Genomic DNA, 20,687 nt, shown 5'->3' with positions numbered 1-20,687 from the left:
TTAATTCCCCAACATTTATTAAGCCCCATATTTCAGCCAAGCGCTCTGCTAAGTGCCTTATGGGAATGATCTCACTTAAACCGACAACAAGCCTGTGTTGTTGACTCTCCCTTTACCTCGTGTGCAAATTCTCGTGAGAAACCTATTTCACTGCATTGACATCCCTGCTTGGATAGAGCTACCCCTGGACCATGTCACTGATTGCTGACTGGCTGACGGATGGACTGTCTTCCTTAGGCTTCCCAGCATGCTCTGATCAGCTCCAGAGAGGCAGCGTCATTACTATGTTTGTGGAGCTGCCTAGGGCTGCTTCCCTCAGCAGTGGCTACGGTCAAGAGACCTCCGCAGGGGATGTGGGTGTAGTAGGCATCCTGGCTCTGTGTTCATCCAATGAGACAGATATGGTTCGAGAAGCAGGTGGCTGGCACATATCACAAAACAACAAGCTGTGGGCCTGAACTGCATCTTTACTTAGAGAAAAAGTACTGAGAGAAAGGAAAAGGTTTGTGAGATGCCACCAGCAAGGATTTCCAATAATGCAGTCATTGACTTGTATGTCTGTGGACACATCACCACACTGTGTTCTAGAAAAATGACAACCCCATCAACAAGTGGGTGAAGGATATGAACAGACACTTCTCAAAAGAAGACATTTATGCGGCCAAAAGACACATGAAAAAATGCTCATCATCACTGGCCATCAGAAAAATGCAAATCAAAACCACAATGAGATACCGTCTCACACCAGTTAGAATGGTGATCATTAAAAAGTCAGGAAACAACAGGTGCTGGAGAGGATGTGGAGAAATAGGAACACTTTTACACTCTTGGTGGGACTGTAAACTAGTTCAACCATTGTGGAAGTCATGTGGCAATTCCTCAGGGATCTAGAACTAGAAATACCATTTGACTCAGCCATCCCATTACTGAGTATATACCCAAAGGATTATAAATCATGCTGCTATAAAGACAGATGCACACGTATGTTTATTGTGGCACTATTCACAATAGCAAAGACTTGGAACCAACCCAAATGTCCATCAATGATAGACTGGATTAAGAAAATGTGGCATATATACACCATGGAATACTATGCAGCCATAAAAAATGATCAGCTCATGCATGGATGAAGCTGGTAACCATCATTCTCAGCAAACTATCACCAAGGACAAAAAACCAAACACTGCATGTTCTCACTCATAGGTGGGAATTGAACAATGAGAATACATGGACACAGGAAGGGGAACATCACACACTGGGGCCTGTTGTGGGGTAGGGGGAGGGGGAAGGGATAGCATTAGGAGATATACCTAATGTAAATGACGAGTTAATGGGTGCAGCACACCAACATGGCACATGTATACATATGTAACAAACCTGCACATTGTGCACATGTACCCTAAAACTTAAAGTATAATAAAAAAAGAAAGAAAAATTACCCCTCCCTCAAAAAAATGGTAAGAAACCGAAAGCCAACCCACCCTCTACCTCCACTCTGGAGGAATATAGTGACTTTGCATTTCCTACTCACAGGATTATTCTGTAGGTGTATCTTAGGATCTTATCATAAGTCCACTCTTTTCTGACCAAGGATACACCTCTTTGGGGAGTGGATGACCTAGAAACAAAGTGGCCACCCACTACCAAGTTTCTCATTGTCTGTGTGAGTGTGTAGTCCCTTCTTTTACACATTAGAAAATTTTAGCTATCTAGTTAAGATGGCAAATTTTTAGAATAGAATTTTGTTTAGCAATTTCAGCTACTGTCACTGCTTTGCACAAAAAGTGTTTTTTTTTGGTTTTTCTTAAGAAAGTGATTGTCACGTAAATCTTTGCTGCTTAACTATTCTATGCTGGCTGTCAAGGACTGTGAAGGGTCTGGGATTTCATTTTACTCTGCTGAGAAGCTAGCACATTAGTTTGTCACAATTTTGTGGATGCTTAGAGGAAACATGAGAATCCTAGATCAGAGATGAAAGACTTTCTTACTTGCTGAAAAGCAGCAGCCACAGTATCAGAACTCATGTCTGTTCCCTGGACCCCACTTCCCACAGGGCAAGTGTTTGGTCCTTGATCCTGCAGTGGGTCGCATCACAAGAAACACCGAGCTTGCAAACCAGCTGCTCCATAGCAGCCGGTGGCTCACGTGCTCTTTCTCCCTCATCTCTTTAGGCTGGTCATTGCAAATGCAACCCTGGAAAATGGCCCTTATTAATAAAGAGCCATGAAGGACCTTGCATTTCTGCATATTCAGCAAGAACATACAGGAACAAAAGGCCCAGGGAGAACTGTCTCCCAACATCAGCACATGTCCGTGAGACGAAAATTCCCCCATCTCATAAAGCTACAGACAAGAAAACTTGCAATGACTAGAGAAATCTTTTAACTGTATAAACTACATAAACTAACAACCATACTTTGCCAAAAATAAACTATACAAACAGCCATATTTTGCAAAAATAAGATTTGGACATGCTTTGAAAACTCAGTAATGTGACATTTCCTTTTCAAACTGTCCTGGTTCCTTGTATTAACACTGGACTCTATATCAGAATGACCAGTGTTTGAACGCAGAGGCATGGCCTATGAATAAAAGTATCTCCTCTGTCTTCTCTTCCCCACCATTTCTTATTCCTTTGTAATAAAATTAAACATATTCATTTCTTTCTTTCTAGGCTCTATCATATTTCCATTTTTCCTTCTTCAGAACTTTAGATTCTTCTCTGAAGGCTTGAAATTCTATAAAAGAAAGTCACCATTACCAGATGCTTTCAAGAAAGGTGGAAATATGAAATTTGGAACATTAGGGTTCACAAATGTTAACAAACCACCTAGTCTCCAAAAAAAGAGGCAATAATCTTTTGTTTCATCATTTAGATATTCATCCTCTAAATATTTACATTATAAATATTTAACATTTCTGTTGAGGTCAGAATAATAATGATTCTTATATACAATAGTTTTTCCAACTTCTTACTATAACATTTTTTTAAAAATACGGAGGAGTTGAAAGATTTATACCAAAAAATAAAATACCTATCACCTGGATTCAACCATGGTTAATATTTTACCATATTGTTTTAAATCCAGAAACATATTTTATTCCAGACCATTTGAAAGGAAGTTGCAAATATCATGACACTCTACTGATCCCTACCTTACCATACATTCTCTAAAAGGATGTTCTCCTACATAATCCTCAAACTGATCCCTATCTTACCATACATTTCCTAAAAGGATGTTCTCCTACATAATCCTCATACTGTTATCATATCTAAGGAAATCAATGACAGTTTCCTAAAACTAGTACTCACTCCAATATTCTCTTTAATATTTAAATCTAATTTTCCCAAGTGTCTTCTATAGCTGTATTTTTAAAGTAGCATCCAATCAAATTCCATATTTTAAATTGTTCTTACATGTCTTTAGTCTATTTTCATATAGAAAGAAAATGGTTCTTCCGCCTTTCCCCAGACCTCACTGACACTGACAGTTTTAAAGACAGCAGGCCAGTTATCTTTTAGAACAGCCTACTGTCTACACTCATCTTACGGTTTCTTTACGAATAGCTTCTTTCAGACTTCTTCATAACATCTTTATATGTTGTCAGCAATTTTCTCACTTAATACAAAGACGTAATTGAGACGAGTGAGAAACTAGTGAAAGGAAGACAGGTGTTGGCTATTCTGATCTCCCTGGCAGGCCTAGCCTGGTGCCAGCCAGGAAGTCACTGTCTTGGTAAGTTCATGGGGCTGGATCTGGGTTGGTGGGCACAGTTAACAGAGGATTCAGGAAGATAAATCACAGGGGCGCTTGAGTCAGATTCTCAGGAGCTAGGAGGATTATACCAAGAGCCAAATGTATTCATCAAGTCCGAGGTTAAACTCCACCACAAAAGCAAGACAGAGACAAGAGAACCAGAAGCAGAACTTCAACAGGGTCAGAAGAGAGAACGAAGACAGACAACTGCTGGGTGTAGGATGGCAGCACCATGCTCATTGTTTTCAGTCCCACGCTAGGTGGGGTCAACGTATGCAGTGGCTGTCGGGGCAGTCATAATGCGTTTGTGTGCGTCAGAATATCAATTGCTATCGATGTCTCCTTACATCTTCCATAGGATCCCATGATTTTCTCAATGTAATTCTGACATGCTCTACTAAAGAAATTTCACTGTAAAGAATTGAAGTTAATGACTAAGTTTTAAATTGTCACTTTAATAAATCTTTAAAAATACATTTTAAAAATATATTTTAACTATATTTTATAGATCCTCAAGATTTTATCATTTATGTTAGAAATCAGTCAAAAAAGACCCAAAATGTTAAATGTTAAATGAAACAAATATACTCACTAGATAAACATGAACATTAGTGCCTGGCAAGGATTACAGTTGTCAATATTTAATTATAAGGCTTCTTCCAAACCCTTACGTGAAACATCTAATTAAGAAAATGCTGACGTGCAGGAACAGTCTTTCTCTGGCAATGCCATCTCTAATTGCTTCTCCATTTTTTCTAGTAAGACAATGCTTGCTTATTACTGCCTTTCTAGTATGAATAAATATATTTGGTATCACCATACATAATTTACAAGAAACATAATTATAAAAATAAACTGGAAGAGAGTTGAGAAAATGAATGCTTTAAGAAGTCATGCCTTTATTACAAAAGGCATTTATCTGTACTTTGAAATGGACTATTATGGTCTCTTTATCAGTACTAATAGGAATATTAGCAAGGCTGAGGCAGGAGAATGGCGTGAACCCGGGAGGTGGAGCTTACAGTGAGCCGAGATCATGCCACTGCACTCCAGCCTGGACAATAGAAGGAGACTCTGTCTCAAAAGAAAAAAAAAAAAAAAGGAATATTATTTTGAGCAAGATACTTTTAGATTACTAACATGATTTTTTTTTTTTTTTTTGAGATGGAGTCTTGCTGTCACCCAGGCTGGAGTGCAGTGGCGCAATCTCGGCTCACTGCAACCTCCGCCTCCCAGGTTCCAGTGAGTCTCCTGCCTCAGCCTCCTGAGTAGCCAGGACTACAGGCACGCACTACCATGCCCAGCTAATTTTTGTGTTTTTTTAAGTAGAGACAGGGTTTCACCATATTGGCCAGGCTGGTCTCGAACTCCTAACCTGGTGATCCACCCGCCTCGGCCTCCCAAAGTGCTGGGATTACAGGCATGAGCCACCGCGCCAGGCCTTACTAACATGATTTTCGAATTTTTATTGGAAAGAGTATTATTCTTTGGAGTTATTTTGTTCCGGTGGAAATACCACGAATTACTTTGGAAGCAGCTTTTAATCCTCATTACTATCTTAATTCATTAAAAATACCTGGTTATACCTATGTGTGGAAGATACAGATTGATTTCCAGGAATTCAATCTTACATTTTTCACATAGCAGCTAGATGGAATTAGACAATTTCTTATTCTGAGCCTCAATTTCTTCATGTGTAAAATGAAAATAAAATTCCTGCCTTGTATGTATGTTTTGGGGGTTTGTGATAATGTCCATAAAACATGCATGGTGTATTTGGTGCCTAGTAGACCCTGAAATACCAGCCGTTACTTCAAATGCTAAGAACCCTGGCTTTATGGAATAGTAAGTAGTTGATCAATGATCACATCAATCTGTGAAACATGCTTATAAAAGTGTTAAAACAAGTAAAACAGAGGTCTGAAGTAGACCTTTCCTTGGGAATATATTACCTACTTCTTTAAACTGCACTTCATATATTCAAACAGTAGTTCCTTAGGATTCAATTTTTTTGCATTAATTTAGCAACAAAACTTCTATTTGACGGGAGGGGTTCCTTTTATTTGATGCTGACTCTTAGTTCAACTGGATTATGAAGAGTCCTGCATCTACAGGGATGGTTTCCAAGTCTTCACACTGTTTGATACTAGGGAATTGAATTAAATGTTGCATTTTACATACATCCCCACTTTACCTTTCCATACAACTAGCGACATTCTCTGAAATCGAATTAACATTAAAAGCCTGATATGAAGAGGAGCTTCCAAGGTGAGTTGTGTCCTCATCCTCATGACTGACATTATACAGAATTTCCACAATATTTAAAAATAATTTCAAGTTATGGTTATAAAGAAGGCAATGATTCTAAGATTATATAGGTATACATGCATTTGAGAAGAACATTTTATTTAGTTCAACTTTGCCTTAATAATCTCTTTATTAAACAACAGAAGGGAAAGTCTTAGCTTAGCTGTTTTTCTAGTCACTGCCAAAGACCATCAGCTTCTAAATGATATTTAATCATTGCAAAGTTCCATAATCGTTAATCATGACAAAGCCTTTATTTCGTTTCTGTGCTTTTCAAAAGATGGCATCTTCATTATTTCTACCTCTCAAAAAGGGGAAACTTTTTTTCAATACATAATGAATAGTATTTATCCATTTGCTTGATGAGTACTGCGTAGTACATGGTGTCTAGAAAATCATGTCCTGTTAAATATGTGTCTGTGTAACACTACTTGTGAGACCATTAAATGTGAAGGTAATTTTTGAAATTTTTGCCTATGAATTGTAAAATTCTGCATATCCGAAAAGGTACGTGGTTTGACTGTGTAAAATGAAACAAATATCCAGACTGCACCCATGAGGGAAGAGTGTCCTCTGTATGTGAAGGATATGTGGAATGGTATTTGTAAATGTTAACTGATATTTTTTTCCCTAGCATTTTCACTTTCCTTTGTCCCTCCTCACACTGAATGATCCAAAGGTTTATTTGAGAGAAAGCAATAGACTCTACTCCCCATGGTTTTTATGTCAAAACAAAACCAAACAAAACCAAAACTTACAAGCTTGGATTAAAGCAGGAATAAGAATGGGAAACTCCCTCCTCCCAGGCAGTGGGTGCTTGGCTGGAGGCTGCATCCGATGACCGACCGCAGCGCTCAAAGACACCGTGAATCGGGCACATCCTCAACTCCAGATTGTCTGAACAATTTAAAGAATCTCATCTTCAATCAGAGGATACTATTTGAATATTGCTTAGCCCGGTATTTTAAGGACAGTAAAAGATAATGTCATCATTTGGCTGTTTCATTTTTTCTTGGTGTCCTGAAATGTTTTGCTCAGTGTAGTCTAAAGGTATCTTAATAAAGTCTACCTCAGTGTTCTTCAAACTATCTGCAGTGTCAAATCATTTTTGCAATTTATTGTATGTAAATACTTTTAAAATATAAATAGAAAAATAAAATGGTAAAAACAATACACAAAATGTGAATCCAAATGTTTAATTATTAGAGTCAACAGACATAAAGCTCCTCTGCCAACTGCTATAAAATTTCTAAATGCTTATTCTCCCTTTCTGTACTTATCTCTTCATGGACAGGGAACAAGTAGCTACCTGGTAACTGCAGGCAGGCAGCTAATGGCACACACATTGAGAAGCACTGTTCCAGCAGAGAAAGGAGACGCCCCTCATTTTAGAGGGTCTTGAAACCCCCACAGCAACAGTAAAGGGCACTCCCATCTTGCGTGGTGTGTGATGTCATCTTGTACAGTTTGTGACCACTGTGTGTGTTCACCATCTCCTGTACGTCCAAAGCTGCCTGTTTATACTCCCAGTCTTTAACTTCCTGCCATGTTCCACCGTGAATGTCCAGCCCCATGCCTGGCCCTTCTCTAGATGTTTTCCTAGACCTCAACTCAAGGTGTGTATCCCAGAGTGAACTCCTCATCTGCGTGACAAACCCGCATCTTCTGTGGTCCCCCTTTATGAGTGGCACTCTCCTCCCAGCCATATGACATCATCTTCAGCTCTTCCTCTTGCTTCCTCAGCCTTACCTGTGTGTTGCTGGTCTTGGGAGATTTGTCAGTTCAATATCTTTCTTTTCACTGTGTTCATTCCTAGGCTCCATACCTCTCAGGTGTTTATTCCTAGAGCCTCCTACTAGCTCCCTGTGCATTAGCTCAACCCTTCTAAAGTGCAGCCTGCTCCTGCCACTTCTCTACCTAAATCCTGGCTTTTCCAGTGTTTACCAAACAGAGCCCAGTATTCAAGGCTCTCCCTAGTTTTAACGCTTTTCACAAAAGCTGTGCTCCTAACAAAGGGAAAGCCTCATGCCATGTGGCTCTGGGCCTCCACGCGTTTGCTCACACTGCTTTGGTCTCCTACAGTGCCCTTCCAAGCCCCAGGTGTCCATGTGCCCCACTTTTGCACATTCTTTAGAACTCAGACCCCTGACATCTCCCCTTGTTCAGCATCATCTCCGCACCTCGTCTTCTCTCTTAGCTGTGTGCTCACAGCAGTGTGTCTGAAACCACTCTTGGATCATTTATCTTATTTTTCCTGCTTTTTGATAAGATCCATTTCCAGTTCTTTCCCTAATTACTCAAAAATCTAGCTCCATGTGGATCTTAGATGGAATAGATATTCATTAAATACAGGTTGACAATTAATTAAAGAATACATTAGCCTACACTGCAGATCATAGCAACAAACTGTATTTTGTACAAAAGATGCTGTGGGTAATAAGAACATATTTAGAATAATGAATATCATGTAATAGTAACAGATATTTATTAAGTGCTTATGTACCAGCCACCACAGACACAAGTTTGTATATATGATCTCTTTTAATCCTTACAATGTCTCTTTGAATAGGCATTATTATTAATTCCCATTTTATGAATGAGAAGGTGAAGCTTAAAGAGGATAAGTAGCCAAAGTGAATGCTTAATTAGCATTATAAGAAAAGTTACGAAATGAGATTTGAATCAAATTCAATCTGACTTCAATCTGTGCTCTAAAAACTATACTAATTTACATGAGCTGTTATGATTATGCAATGCTGAAGGGTTCAAATCCCATAGGACTGTCATTATGAGCTTGGCGCAAGTCAAGGGCCATGCTTGTTGGATAAGAAATTAGAAAACACTCAAAATGTGTTCTTTAAACACACAGCAAAAAAACATATAACTGCTAACTCAAATACAGTTTTCAAGATTTAAATATATCCCAGCTACTCAAGAATCTGAGGCAGGAGAATCACTTTAACCCAGGGGACAGAGGTTGCAGTGAGCCGAGATCGTGCCGCTGCACTCCAGCCAGCCTGGTGACTGAGCGAGACTCTGTCTCAAAAAAAAAAAAAAAAAAAAAAAAAAAAGATTTAAATATAACAACAAAGAAGGAGGATAATTTAAAGCAAAAGTCTATGCATAAGACAGAACAAAATTGTTTTCTCGGGTTTAAGCAACTCGATATGGAAAACCAAGTTGAATTCATTATTATCTTTAATGAAAGTAACGGTCGTATGACTGTAACAGAAAGTAATGGTCATATGACAATTGTACACTGAGCCACCGTTCATCCCTGAGGAAATGCTAAGTCCCAGCAGAAAGCATTACTAACTTTGGAAAAACTCAAGACAATGAAACAAAAAGACCCAAGACAATAATTATTCTTCAAGAAAGACATTTAAACTGCCCCTGGGTTGTTGTAAGATTAGAAACCCATGACAGTGGATTATATGAGGAAGAAAATATTTTCTTCATCCATTCAATAAATATTTGCTAATGTCTTTTATGGGCATGTGTTCCCTTAAGTGTCACAGGACAAAGAGTTTATAGTCTGATAATGGACATAAGATGTGAATATAAATCACAGGGTTTCAGTGGAGGAAAAGACAAGGGCTACACAAATGTAGGATTTGTGATGCTACTGATTATTCTGCAGATTAAAAGTTTGATCTCAGAGTGGTAAATGCATTTCCTTCTGGGTGTTACACAGCACTCAGTGGTAATGTTAATTAAACTAACCCTTATCTTCTGTAAGTCATGCAGGGAAGGTAATGATGAAAGATTGACATGTACTATAATTTGTTCTCCCAAATAACTGAACTAAAAGACACCATTTATTACAGCCACATGGTAAATATAATGAATCATTTTTCTCTCTCAGTCTTTTCTTCACCTAGAATGTTTCTTTCAATAAAACATGGCTCTCAATTTTCATTTCTGTGCCAAGAAGCAGGTAGTAATCATAGATAACACTTTTTCAGCATTTCTCCATATATTACTTATTATTTCAATTAATTTCTGGAGCACTTCTATGCAGAAAGTATTATCACCTCCATACTATCAAGAAAGAAAAACTAAAGCTAGGGAAGAAATGAATAACCTGCCCAGAATTACTCAGCTAGCAATCGGTTTGAGGTGGAATCCACCTCATCTGGTTTCCGGGTCTACAGGCTTCATCACACTGGAGGCTGCCTCAGTGTCAGAGGAATCGAGATAAGTCCCTCCAGTCACTTTACTGCCAGCCATGCTGACAGGCCCTTCAAGCAGCCACTGCAATGTTTCCACAGTAATGTGATTTTAACAATGGACTCAATCACTCAAAAAAAAAAAGAGTGAGTATATGCTTGCTAATAACTATGACTTATACAAGCTATAAATACTTCCTGACTAGAAGTTTACACTCTATCAACATTCATACACTGCAATTATCTATCTATCCACCTTACATATTGCTAGGAATTCTTACATTTGCAGAACAAATAAGAGAATAAGACCGGCCGGGCGCGGTGGCTCAAGCCTGTAATCCCAGCACTTTGGGAGGCCGAGGCAGGCAAATCACAAGGTCAGGAGATCGAGACCATCCTGGCTAACATGGTGAAACCCTTTCTCTACTAAAAATACAAAAAATTAGCCGGGCATGGTGGCGGGCACCTGTAGTCCCAGCTACTCAGGAGGCTGAGGCAGGAGAATGGCGTGAACCCAGGAGGCGGAGCTTGCAGTGAGCCGAGGTCGCGCCACTGCACTCCAGCCTGGGTGACAAAACAAGACTCTATCTCAAAAAAAAAAAAAAAAAAAGAGAGAGAGAATAAGACCTTTACAAGGTGTATTGTGTGGTTCAAACCGGAAGTATAAAAAGAGGTAGTGAAGAGGGATGAGAGACTGAAAAACACTGAGGCACGATATATACATGAAATGGACAGGGAAGCCAAGGTGAAGATCAAAGGTGTCGGATCACATATCTAGGGATGCAGGACAGTGAGGTGAAGAAAGAGAGCTCAGTATCCTCTGCCTCTGGCTCAGATGTGCAGCCAGTACGTCCTGTGGAGCAAAAGGGGCAGCCTCCGTTCCATGGGCTGCCCCTTTCCGTAAGAATTCCACTTACGGAATTCTTAGTTCAGAGATTAAAAACCCCTGCTGCTATTCAGCATCTTTGTTTGGAAAAAAGCCTCTAAATTGCAGGAGACTTTGCATATTTTCCTACTCAAGTTAATTTCACTACTTTTAGTTTTTTGGTTTTTTTTTTTTTTAAAGCCAAGTACAGAATCAGGCAAATGTAAAATGTATGTGTTATTGTCAAAAAAGTATAAACTGCTAGCAGGGTTTTCCTTTAGAACTCAGTGCCACGGCCTTAAAATTAGATCCGCATTTCTTGCAGACAGGTTTACGGTTTCCTTTATATGTATTCACATTCTCATCACTCTTTTTAAACTTTTTCTCTGACATTACCCATTTCTCCCTTTCCAAGTTCCCAGGCTTTTGAAATTTAAATTCCTGATTTTAATATTAACCACACAGGCTAACAACAGCAGCTATCTGCCAAGTGACAGATGAGATGGTAAGAGCAAATTTAAATTCATTGTCTTATGTTTGTTTATTCAGTGTTATAAATCACTACCGCAGAAATCCAGGAGGGAAAAAAAAATCCTTCAGGGTGCAAAGTCTGTAGTATTGAAAGAAAAGTCATCTTAATACTTTCTTCCTTCCCCTTTGTCTCTTATGTTTTAGTGATTGAAAAAGGAGTGGGGTATGAGAGGAAGGGAATGTGAGTAGTTTTTTCCTAGTGTCTAAAGAGCTGTACCTCTTTAGACTAACAGTTAAATTTACAAGGGGATTGGGGGTTCTGTAAGTAAATTTAAAGTTGAACTAAGATTCTGTCTTGGACAACCAGCTATCACCAGGCTCAATAGGTTTGTCGCCTCTACCTGTAAATCTTCCCACTATTTTGCCACATAGACGGGTGTGCTCTTTTAGCTGTTTATGGGTAGCTCGTCTGGTTTCGGGGGCCTTAGCTTTGGTTCTCCTTGCAAAGTTATTTCTAGTTAATTCATTATGCAAAAGGTACAGGGGTTAATCCTTGCTATGTTGTGCTTGGTTACATTTTTTTCATCTTTCCCTTGCGGTACTATGTCTATTGCGCCGAGTTATAATTTCTATCACCTATACTTTATTTGAATAAATGGTTTGGTTAAAGTTGTTTGGTAGTAGGGTGAGTTGGATTTAGGGCTAGAGTTAGCTCAGAGGGGTCAAGTTGAATTGAAATCTCCCAAGTGTAAGCCAGGTGCTTTATGTTAAGCTACTCTCTGGTTTGTCCAAGTGCACTTTCCAGTACACTTACCATGTTACGACTTGCCTCCTCTATATAGATGCATAGGGGCTTTAGTTAAATAGTCCTTGAAATATACTTGAAGAGGGTGACAGGCGGTGTGTACGTGCTTCAGGGCCCTGTTCAACTAAGCACTCTACTCTTAGTTTACTGCTAAATCCACCTTCGACCCTTAGGTTTCATAAGGGTTATCGTAATTTTCTGAAGTAGAAAATGTAGACCATTTCTTGCCACCTCATGGGCTACACCTTGACCTAACGTCTTTACGTGGATGTTTGCGCTTACTTTGTAGCCTTCACCAGGGTTTGCTGAAGATGGTGGTATATAAGCTGGGCAAGAGGTGGTGAGGTTGATCGGGGCTTATCGATTACAGAACAGGCTCCTCTAGAGGGATATGAAGCACCGCCAGGTCCTTTGAGTTTTAAGCTGTGGCTCGTAGTGTTCTGGCGAGCAGTTTTGTTAATTTAACTGTTAAAGTTTACGGCTAAGCATAGTGGGGTATCTAATCCCAGTGTGGGTCTTAGCTATTGTGTGTTCAGATATATTAAAGCCACTTTCGTAGTTTATTTTATATTAACTGAAGTTTTCTACAACTCAGGTAAATTTTAGCATTATTGGGGGAGGGGGGGAAGATAATCTAAAACACTCTTTACGCCGGCTTTTATTAACTTGGGCTAATCGCGTAACCGCGGTGGCTGGCACGAAATTGACCAACCCTAAGGTTAGTATAGCTTAGCTGAACTTTCGTATATTGCTAAAGGTTTATCACTGCTGTCTCCCGTGGGGGTGTGGCTAGGCTGAGCGTTTTGAGCTGCATTACTGCGTGCTTGATATTTGCTCCTCTCAATCAGAATGACCTGGAGGGCAACTCACCGGGGCGGGGATGCTTGCATGTGTAATCTTACTAAGAGCTAATAGAAAGGCTAAGACCAAACCTGTTTGTTTATGGGGCGGTGTGGGCCCATCGAGACATTTTCAGTGTATTGCTTTGAACAAAATAAGCTACATAAACTGTGCAGGAGTGTCTTTCGGGTTAGGTCAATCTGAGGTGTAGGAATAGCAGCGGTATATACGTTGAATAAAGTGACTGTGGGAAGGATGAGTTGGTAGGGCTGGTGAGGTAAGAAAAGGGTTGCGTTAGTTGAGGGGTGGCTGTTAAAAGTACATGTAGCCTAAAGATAAAAATTAGATTCTGGCTGGGTTGGTGTTGTTTTTGGGGTTTGGCAGAGATGTTTTTGGGTGGCACTGGCAGAATAAGGGGAGGGGGTTTGTGAAGTTCTGATAGTGGGGCTGATGTGAAGAAGCCGTTGTAGGCTTGTTTGTTTTGGTTATTTTATGTCCAACAAGCATGAATTAAATAACACCTTTTAGTAGTTGGGGTGGGCCTAGAATATTGAACGTAGGTGCGATTAATAACCCCATGGGGTAGGAATCAAAGACAGATCCTGCGACATAGGGTGCTCCGGCTCCAGCGGCCTGCGATGCTATTGCGTGCATACCCCCCAGATAAAAATACCAAATGCATGGAGAGCTCCCGTGACTGGTTAATAGGGTGATAGACCTGTGATCCATCATGATGTCTTATTTAAGGGGAATGTGTGGGTGGTTTTAGGTGTTATGGCCGTGAGGTAAGAACCAGATGCCGGATACAGTTCATTTTAGCTACCCCCAGGTGTTATGGGCCTGGAGCGAGGAGAGTAGCACTCTTGTGCGGGATACTGATTTCATGGAGGATGGTGAACAAGGGACCACTAACTGAAGGGGGGCATCCGTGGGGACAAGAGAGGGTTTAATAGGGATGTGCTATGTACGGTGGACGGTGGTATGTACTATGTACTTTGAGGTCTATTAGGTTTGTTGATATGCGGTGGGGGGTGCAGGTAATGTGGGGTAAGGTGGTGTATGTGCTTGGGGGGTAAGGGGGGAGAGGTGCTTGCTTGTAAGCGTGTGGGTGAGGGATGGATGTGGATTTGACTTGGTATGTACTATGGACGTTCAAGTGATTGTAGTGCTAGATAATATTCATGTTGGCTAGCAGTAATGTACGAAATACATAGGCCGTTGTGAGTGAGTCAATACTTGGGTGGCACCCAAATCTGGTCCCCCATGAAAGAACAGAGAGTAGTTTAAATTAGAATGTTAGCTTTGGGAGCTGATGGTGAAGTTAAGTGCTTTTTCTCTGATTTCTTGCCCGTGGAAGGAGATCTTCATTTTCAGCTTACAAGGCCGGTGTATTGATTTGTACTACAGGGGCAGGTTCATTTAAGTATGTTGTTTTCGATTAGGGAGGTAATTGGTATGAGGAGTAGGATTGTAGTGAAGTATAATATGGATGCTACTTGGCCAATGGTGATGAAGGGGTAGCTTATTGGCTGCCCTCCAATTCAGGTGAGGGTAAGAAGGTCAGCAATTAGGAGTCACTATAGGGATTGGCTCAGTGGGTGGAATGTTATGCTTTGTCGTTTGGACACATGGAGGGCAGGGATTGTTGCCAGGATTAGGATAGATAGTAGAAGGGCTAGTACACCTCCTAGTTTGTTGGGGACGGATCGTAGGATTGCGTAGGCAAACAGGAAATATCACTCGGGTTTAATGTGGGGTGGGGTGCTTAGGGGGTTGGCTAAGATGTAGTTGTCTGGGTCGCTTAGGAGGTCTGGTGAGAATAATACTAGTGTCATTAGGGTGAGAAGGAAGAGGAGTAGGCCTAGGATGTCTTTGGTTGTGTAATAGGGGTGGAAAGTGATTTTGTCGGAGTGGGAGGAGATTCCTAGGGGGTTATTTGATCCTGTTTCGTGTAGAAATAGGAGGTGTAGGGTTGTTAGAGCTAGTGTTGAGATAAATCATATTATGGCCAAGGATCTGAAAGGAAAAATGGTATGCTCAGAGGGCCAGTCTGCTTCCTGCCTGTGTGTGCCTTTACCTGCTGCTGCAGACAGTAGGAGCACACAAGCTCAGGAGGATTCTGCAAAGCACCTAGCTGTGTATATTACTTCTCATGGCACTTACCTAAAATCCAATTTCATGGCCAGACGCAGTGGCTCATGCCTGTAATTCCAGCAATGCCCAGGTGGGAAGATTGCTTGAGGCCAGGAGTTCAAGAGCAGCCTGGGCAACATAGGGAGACCCCGTCTCCACAGAAACATTTTTAAAATTGGCCAGGCATAGTAGCTCACACCTGTAGTCCCAGCTACTCGAGAGTCTGAGACGAGAAAATCAGATCGCTTGAGCCTGGGAGGTTGAGGCTGCAATGAACAGTGATCATACCACTGCACTCCAACCTGGGTGACAGAGGGAGACCTCATCTCAAAAAATAATAATAATTTAAAAATTCAATTTCTTCACTGTCCATAAAATTGAATGCATTTGTTAATTCAGAATAATCTCTTATGTAAATAATGCCAAATGCAGTGTTATTCAAAAAGTGGCTATTGCAAATATTTGCACAATATAAACATGAGCTAATACGTTCAAGAATTGAAACTAACACCAGTTTCACTGGCCATGCTGCATATTTCAGTGCCTCTTTGTTAAAAGCACTAAGACTGGAGTTTAAGGTCAGTGTGTAGATCTGTTTGCTCATAAAACATTAATTGCATAAATGTTAAGGACCAGTTGCCAATAACAAAGGTCTAATTCCTCAGGCATATGTATTCCAGTGAGTTTTCCAAAAGCAATTAACTGATAGTTTTAAGGAAACTTAAACTATTTAAACATATGTCATAATACAGTATTTTTTAATGAGTGGGAACAACTTTTTGCTTAACTGCTTATTCTGTTTTCTGTTGTTGTTTCTTTGAGACGGAGTCTCTGTCGCCCAGGCTGGAGCGCAATGGTGCGATCTTGGCTCACTGCAAGCTCCGCCTCCCGGGTTCACGCCATCATCCTCTTGCCTCAGCCTCCCGAGTAGCTGGGACTACAGGCACGTACCACCACGCCCGGCTAATTTTTTGTATTTTTAGTAGAGACGGGGTTTCACCGTCTTAGCCAGGATGGTCTCGATCTCCTGACCTCATGATCCGCCCGCCTCGGCCTCCCAAAGTGCTGGGATTACAGGCGTGAGCCACCGTGCCCGGCCGCTTATTTTCATATTGACATGAATATCATGCAATTTTGTGAAACTGTAATTATTTAAATTGTTAGTGAGTCAGGATCAATATGAATGCAAAAATTACTCGGGATTTTTTGGAGGGAGTAGGGAATGGCCTCACTAGATTACAATGCAGAAACCTCAGTCTGTGAATTGACTCATCTGTCTTTGACCATTTCACTATTTCTTTGCAGCATTCAGGATGAAAATTTACCCATTCAAGAATAGCTAACAATATGCTCCACTCTAAAAATTAAAATTCATTCTAGTTCTAAAACACATTTTAAAAGAGCAATGTTTTTATCACGACTCTTGGAAGTGAAAGGGGTGTTGTGTGGGTGTGTGTGTATTGAGGAAAGCGGCCTGGGATTCCCAGTGAAAATGTTCCCATGAAGTCAACGTTTCTGCAGTGACTCAGGGCACTGTGGAAAGCTCTCAGGAGCTCTAGGGTAATAATCAGACGTGTCCTGGCCATTACAATTCCATTTGTGTCAGTTGATGTCATGCATATGTAAATTAACTAGATGTCACACAAAGGAGACCTATCCCACTTGGGATAAGACTAGGGACTGGACCTTAGAAATCAGGAAAGCACAAGGTCTCACCATTTCTTAAAATACTTGCTGCAGACGTGTGTATTCGGTTTCCCTGCACACCTACTATATTCTGAGACAAAGAAAGGGACTTCAAAAAGTCCTTAAGAAAACCAAGCAAACAAACGCTCTAAGTAGCAATGCTTCTGGTAGAAGAGAAACAAAATTCTGTCCCTTCCTTCAAGCCCCCTTAGGATTCACTCTGCGAAAGCTGGACAAAGCATGTCACAGCTTATGTCTGAAAGCCCACAAAGCCAAGGAGTAAAGACCCAGGAAACGTGCAAGGAGGGTGCCCAGGGGGTAATGGAAGTTACTACAAATATTTCATTTCCTGAAGTGCACCTGCGAAGGTGAGTGCGGCAGGCGGAGGGGTCGGGGGTCCCAGCAAAAGGTACACGCGCCCGCACCACGCTGCTACTCACGCTTCGCCATCCCCGGAGTCGCCGTCCGAGGCCCCCTCCTCGCCGATGTCAGGCAGGGTAAGGAACAGGGTTCTGGGGCCAGCCCCGGGGGCCTCGCAGGCGCCGGGCTCTCGCTCTCCGGGGCCAGGCTGGAGCGGGTTCCGAGGGAGCGCGGCCCAGACCCCGCCGGGGCCCGGGGGCGGCCGCGCTGGGACCGCCAGGCGGGCAGGGGAGCAGCCCCCGCCGGAGGGAGTGGGGGGCTGGGGCGGGGCTTTACCCGCTCTCGGGCTACTGGGCCAAGAGAGCAGGGTCCCCACTGCTGCCGAGGCGCGGCTGGCGGCGGAGCCCCGGGAGGAGGGGACGGGGAGCAGCGGGGCGGGCGACCGCCGCGAGGCGGAGGGGGAGTCCGGAGCCAGGGCGCGGAGGAGGGTCGGGGCGGTGCCCAACGGGGTACCCGCCCTGGAGCCCCCCGACCCTGCAGCGGCAGCACCTCCCGAGGGTCTGGAGGAGGGGCCTGCGGGGGGCGCCGTCGAGGTCTCAAAGAGTTTGGCCAAGAGAGACCCGAGGTCCAGCACAGCAGCCTTCATGCCTCGACAGTGGACACGCCGTCCTCGCCGCCGCCCGAGAGCTCAGACCGCGGGGATCCGGCCGAGGCGTCCCGGGCCGGGGCGAGGAGCCTGGGGTCCCCACACCCAGAGCCCCGGAGGCCCCTGGCTCCCTCTCCTCCCCGAGGACGCTCAGCTCCGCGCCGCTGGGGTCGCCCTTCCCCGGCCCGGGTCCGCCCGCCGAGCGTCCCGGCTGCGGGGAGCAGCCTCGCCTGGTCCCAGCGCCGCGGGACCCCCGAGGGTCGAAGGGCCGGGAGCCCCGGGAGGCGCGGCCGACGCCCGCCCCAGACGCCCGCGGTTGCTACGTTCAACACACCCAGCCGCGCTCCAGGCTAATTGGGCCCCAGGTGCGGCTCGGGCTGTGCACGCGGGGGACGCCCCACTCCCCGCCTGGTTCCGCCTTAAAGGAACACGCCCCCATTTCCCCTGCGCTCGGAGCTTCGCAGACCGCATCCGCCGAGCTCAGGGCCCAGGGCTGGGAAAGAGAATCCTGGCTCCAAAAGGTTCTGGAACTTACCCAGCCTGACAAGCTTGCACGTGCTGGGGTCAGGCCACCTCTCTGATGATAGGGAAGGTAGGTGGAAAGATGTATTTGGGCGAACGAGCTTGAAACAGCAGCATCCACCCCCCGACCCCAGGGTCCTCCTCAAACCCTGTTACTAAGGTTGGGGTGGGAGCGACCGCGAGGTGCGCCACCCACTAGCCTGCAAACAAGACCGGCTCTGAGAGCTGAAGTAGAAAGACCCACACACACCTGTTTAAACACCTGTCGGAGTGAACCAAGAGACTGTGTAATTCAAATGTTTGAGAACTCAAATTATAATCGGAACGACTACAAATTCAAAGACAGATATGGAAGGCAAAGTTTTCTATTAAGTGGAATAAATTGTACTTTGCTTAATCTGAAAAATATGTGTGAAAGGTAGAGCGTATAGATGCGAGCATCTAAAGGGGTGTGGGGTCAGTGTTGAACAGAGTTAAAAAATAAGATACTGCAGCCAGGCGCGGTGGCTCATACCTGTAATCCCAGCAGGGGGATTGGGAGGTGGGAGGATGGCTTGAGCCCAGGAGTTCCAGGCCAGCCTGGGCAACAACATAGGGAGACCCCATCTCTAGAAATATTAAAAAAAAAAAAAAAAAATGCCGGGCGTGGTGGCGCGTGCCTGTAGTCCCAGGTACTCGGGAGGCTGAAGTGATCGCTTGGGCCTGGAGTGAGCCGTGATCGCACCACTGCATTCCAGCCTGGGCAGTAGAGTGAGACCCTGTGTCAAAAAAATAATAACGAGATATTGACAGAGTTTGTCCATTAATATTCAGGAGAGGATCTCAGGAGATACATTTCCTGATTTGGGGTAGGGAAAAGAGATGAATTAAGTCTGGCAGTGAATAAACTGACATTCATGCTTATATACTTGAATCTTTTGTAAGTTATCAAACTGGAGTCTGAGCCACGGTACACTTCCGGATAATGCTAAGTTTTGCGTTATTTGGAGGCAGTTAACAAGTCTTCTGCTCATGATGTCCTGTCATGATCCCTTTTCTACATCTAACTGCCACCAACATGTACTGGGCACTTGTCTGCTTCAAGATTGCATTAAGCACAGACATGCAAAAAAAGAGCGGTTCTCTTCCCAGAGCATGGAATAATCCGCTTCACGTCATATGCTGAGTGTCCTGTGAGTGCCCTAGAAGAAAAGCACAGGTGATGGCAGCCATCGTGGTCAACATTCGCTTGGGGACAGCAGAGCATTTGTATGCCTAAGGGAAGTAAGAGACATGGGTGACTAGGGTCAGATTTTAAAGGCCCTTGGATGTTCGGAGAGGCGAGAGCACGCAGTCGTCAGCGTGTGAAGCACCAGCACACAGTGAAGAATCAAAATGAGAGAAAGAGGGAATTAAGAACAGACACCTCTGAGAGCAGCAATGGTAACAAGAGGGAGAGGGCTGGGGGCAAACCAGAGAAGCAGTGCCAACTCCGTCACAACGCAGAGACACCAGGAACAGGCTGGTGTTGAACCATGAACTTTTCTCGTGCTCCCTTGTTCCTCTTCTGCAGCAACTCACCAGGTAGCCTCAGAAGTCTGGACATTCCATCCGAACACTGGACTGTTTTCATATAGCACTCATTCAGGACTGCAAAGCAGTTTCCCACAGATTTTGCTTATCTTACAAGGATCTTACTCTGATTCATGGAGTAATTAAATCCTTAATATATCAGGTCACTTTCAATGCAAATAGAAGTTATTTCTAGAGTATGTGCTTTCAGTGAGTAAGCTGCTAGTCGCTCCATTGAATCTGAGTGTATGTAACTTGAAATAACAGCAAGGGAGGGCCATCGTGAAGCAAAGTTCGAGTCAGCTCACCTAGATCCTTGGGGATAGCACTTGTTTGCTGCCAGAACTCAGGATTCCTGATATTTCAGACTCAGAAATCTGATTGGCCCAGCACCTTCACAGCCAACCAGCGTCTCTGTGTGGAGCCCCACTAACCTGACTCATAAAGCACTGATGTGGCCAGGCACGGTGGCTCACGCCTGTAATCCCAGCACTTTGAGAGGCCGAGGTGGGCAGATCACGAGGTCAGGAGATCGAGACCATCCTGGCTAACACGGTGAAAACCCATCTCTACT

At 43.3% G+C, this 20,687-nt stretch overlaps 1 protein-coding gene across 9 annotated transcripts in view; it reads right to left on the bottom strand.

The window, feature by feature from the left end:
* The window catches only part of FAM149A (family with sequence similarity 149 member A), a 69,363-nt gene extending 50,971 nt beyond the window's left edge, over positions 1-18,392 (bottom strand). For 6 of the 9 annotated variants that reach the window (XR_008501973.2, XM_054484222.2, XM_054484224.2 and 3 more), the window contains exon 1: positions 17,475-18,305. Coding sequence is in view for 8 of the 9 variants with exons in the window: in XM_054484222.2 (XP_054340197.1) it covers positions 17,475-18,040 (566 nt within the window). In the remaining variant the exon portion in view is untranslated. Of the gene's footprint in view, positions 1-17,474 lie in introns of all 9 variants that reach the window. The other 3 variants (XM_054484223.1, XM_054484225.1, XM_063664382.1) reach the window with 2 other exon arrangements.
* Between the last annotated feature and the right edge of the window lie 2,295 nt (positions 18,393-20,687).

This window comes from Pongo pygmaeus, chromosome 3 (assembly GCF_028885625.2).
Source record: "Pongo pygmaeus isolate AG05252 chromosome 3, NHGRI_mPonPyg2-v2.0_pri, whole genome shotgun sequence".
In the NCBI taxonomy this organism is placed as follows: domain Eukaryota; kingdom Metazoa; phylum Chordata; class Mammalia; order Primates; family Hominidae; genus Pongo; species Pongo pygmaeus.
The sequence above is the reverse complement of the archived record's forward strand: the minus strand, read 5'-3'. Positions and strand labels throughout refer to the sequence as shown.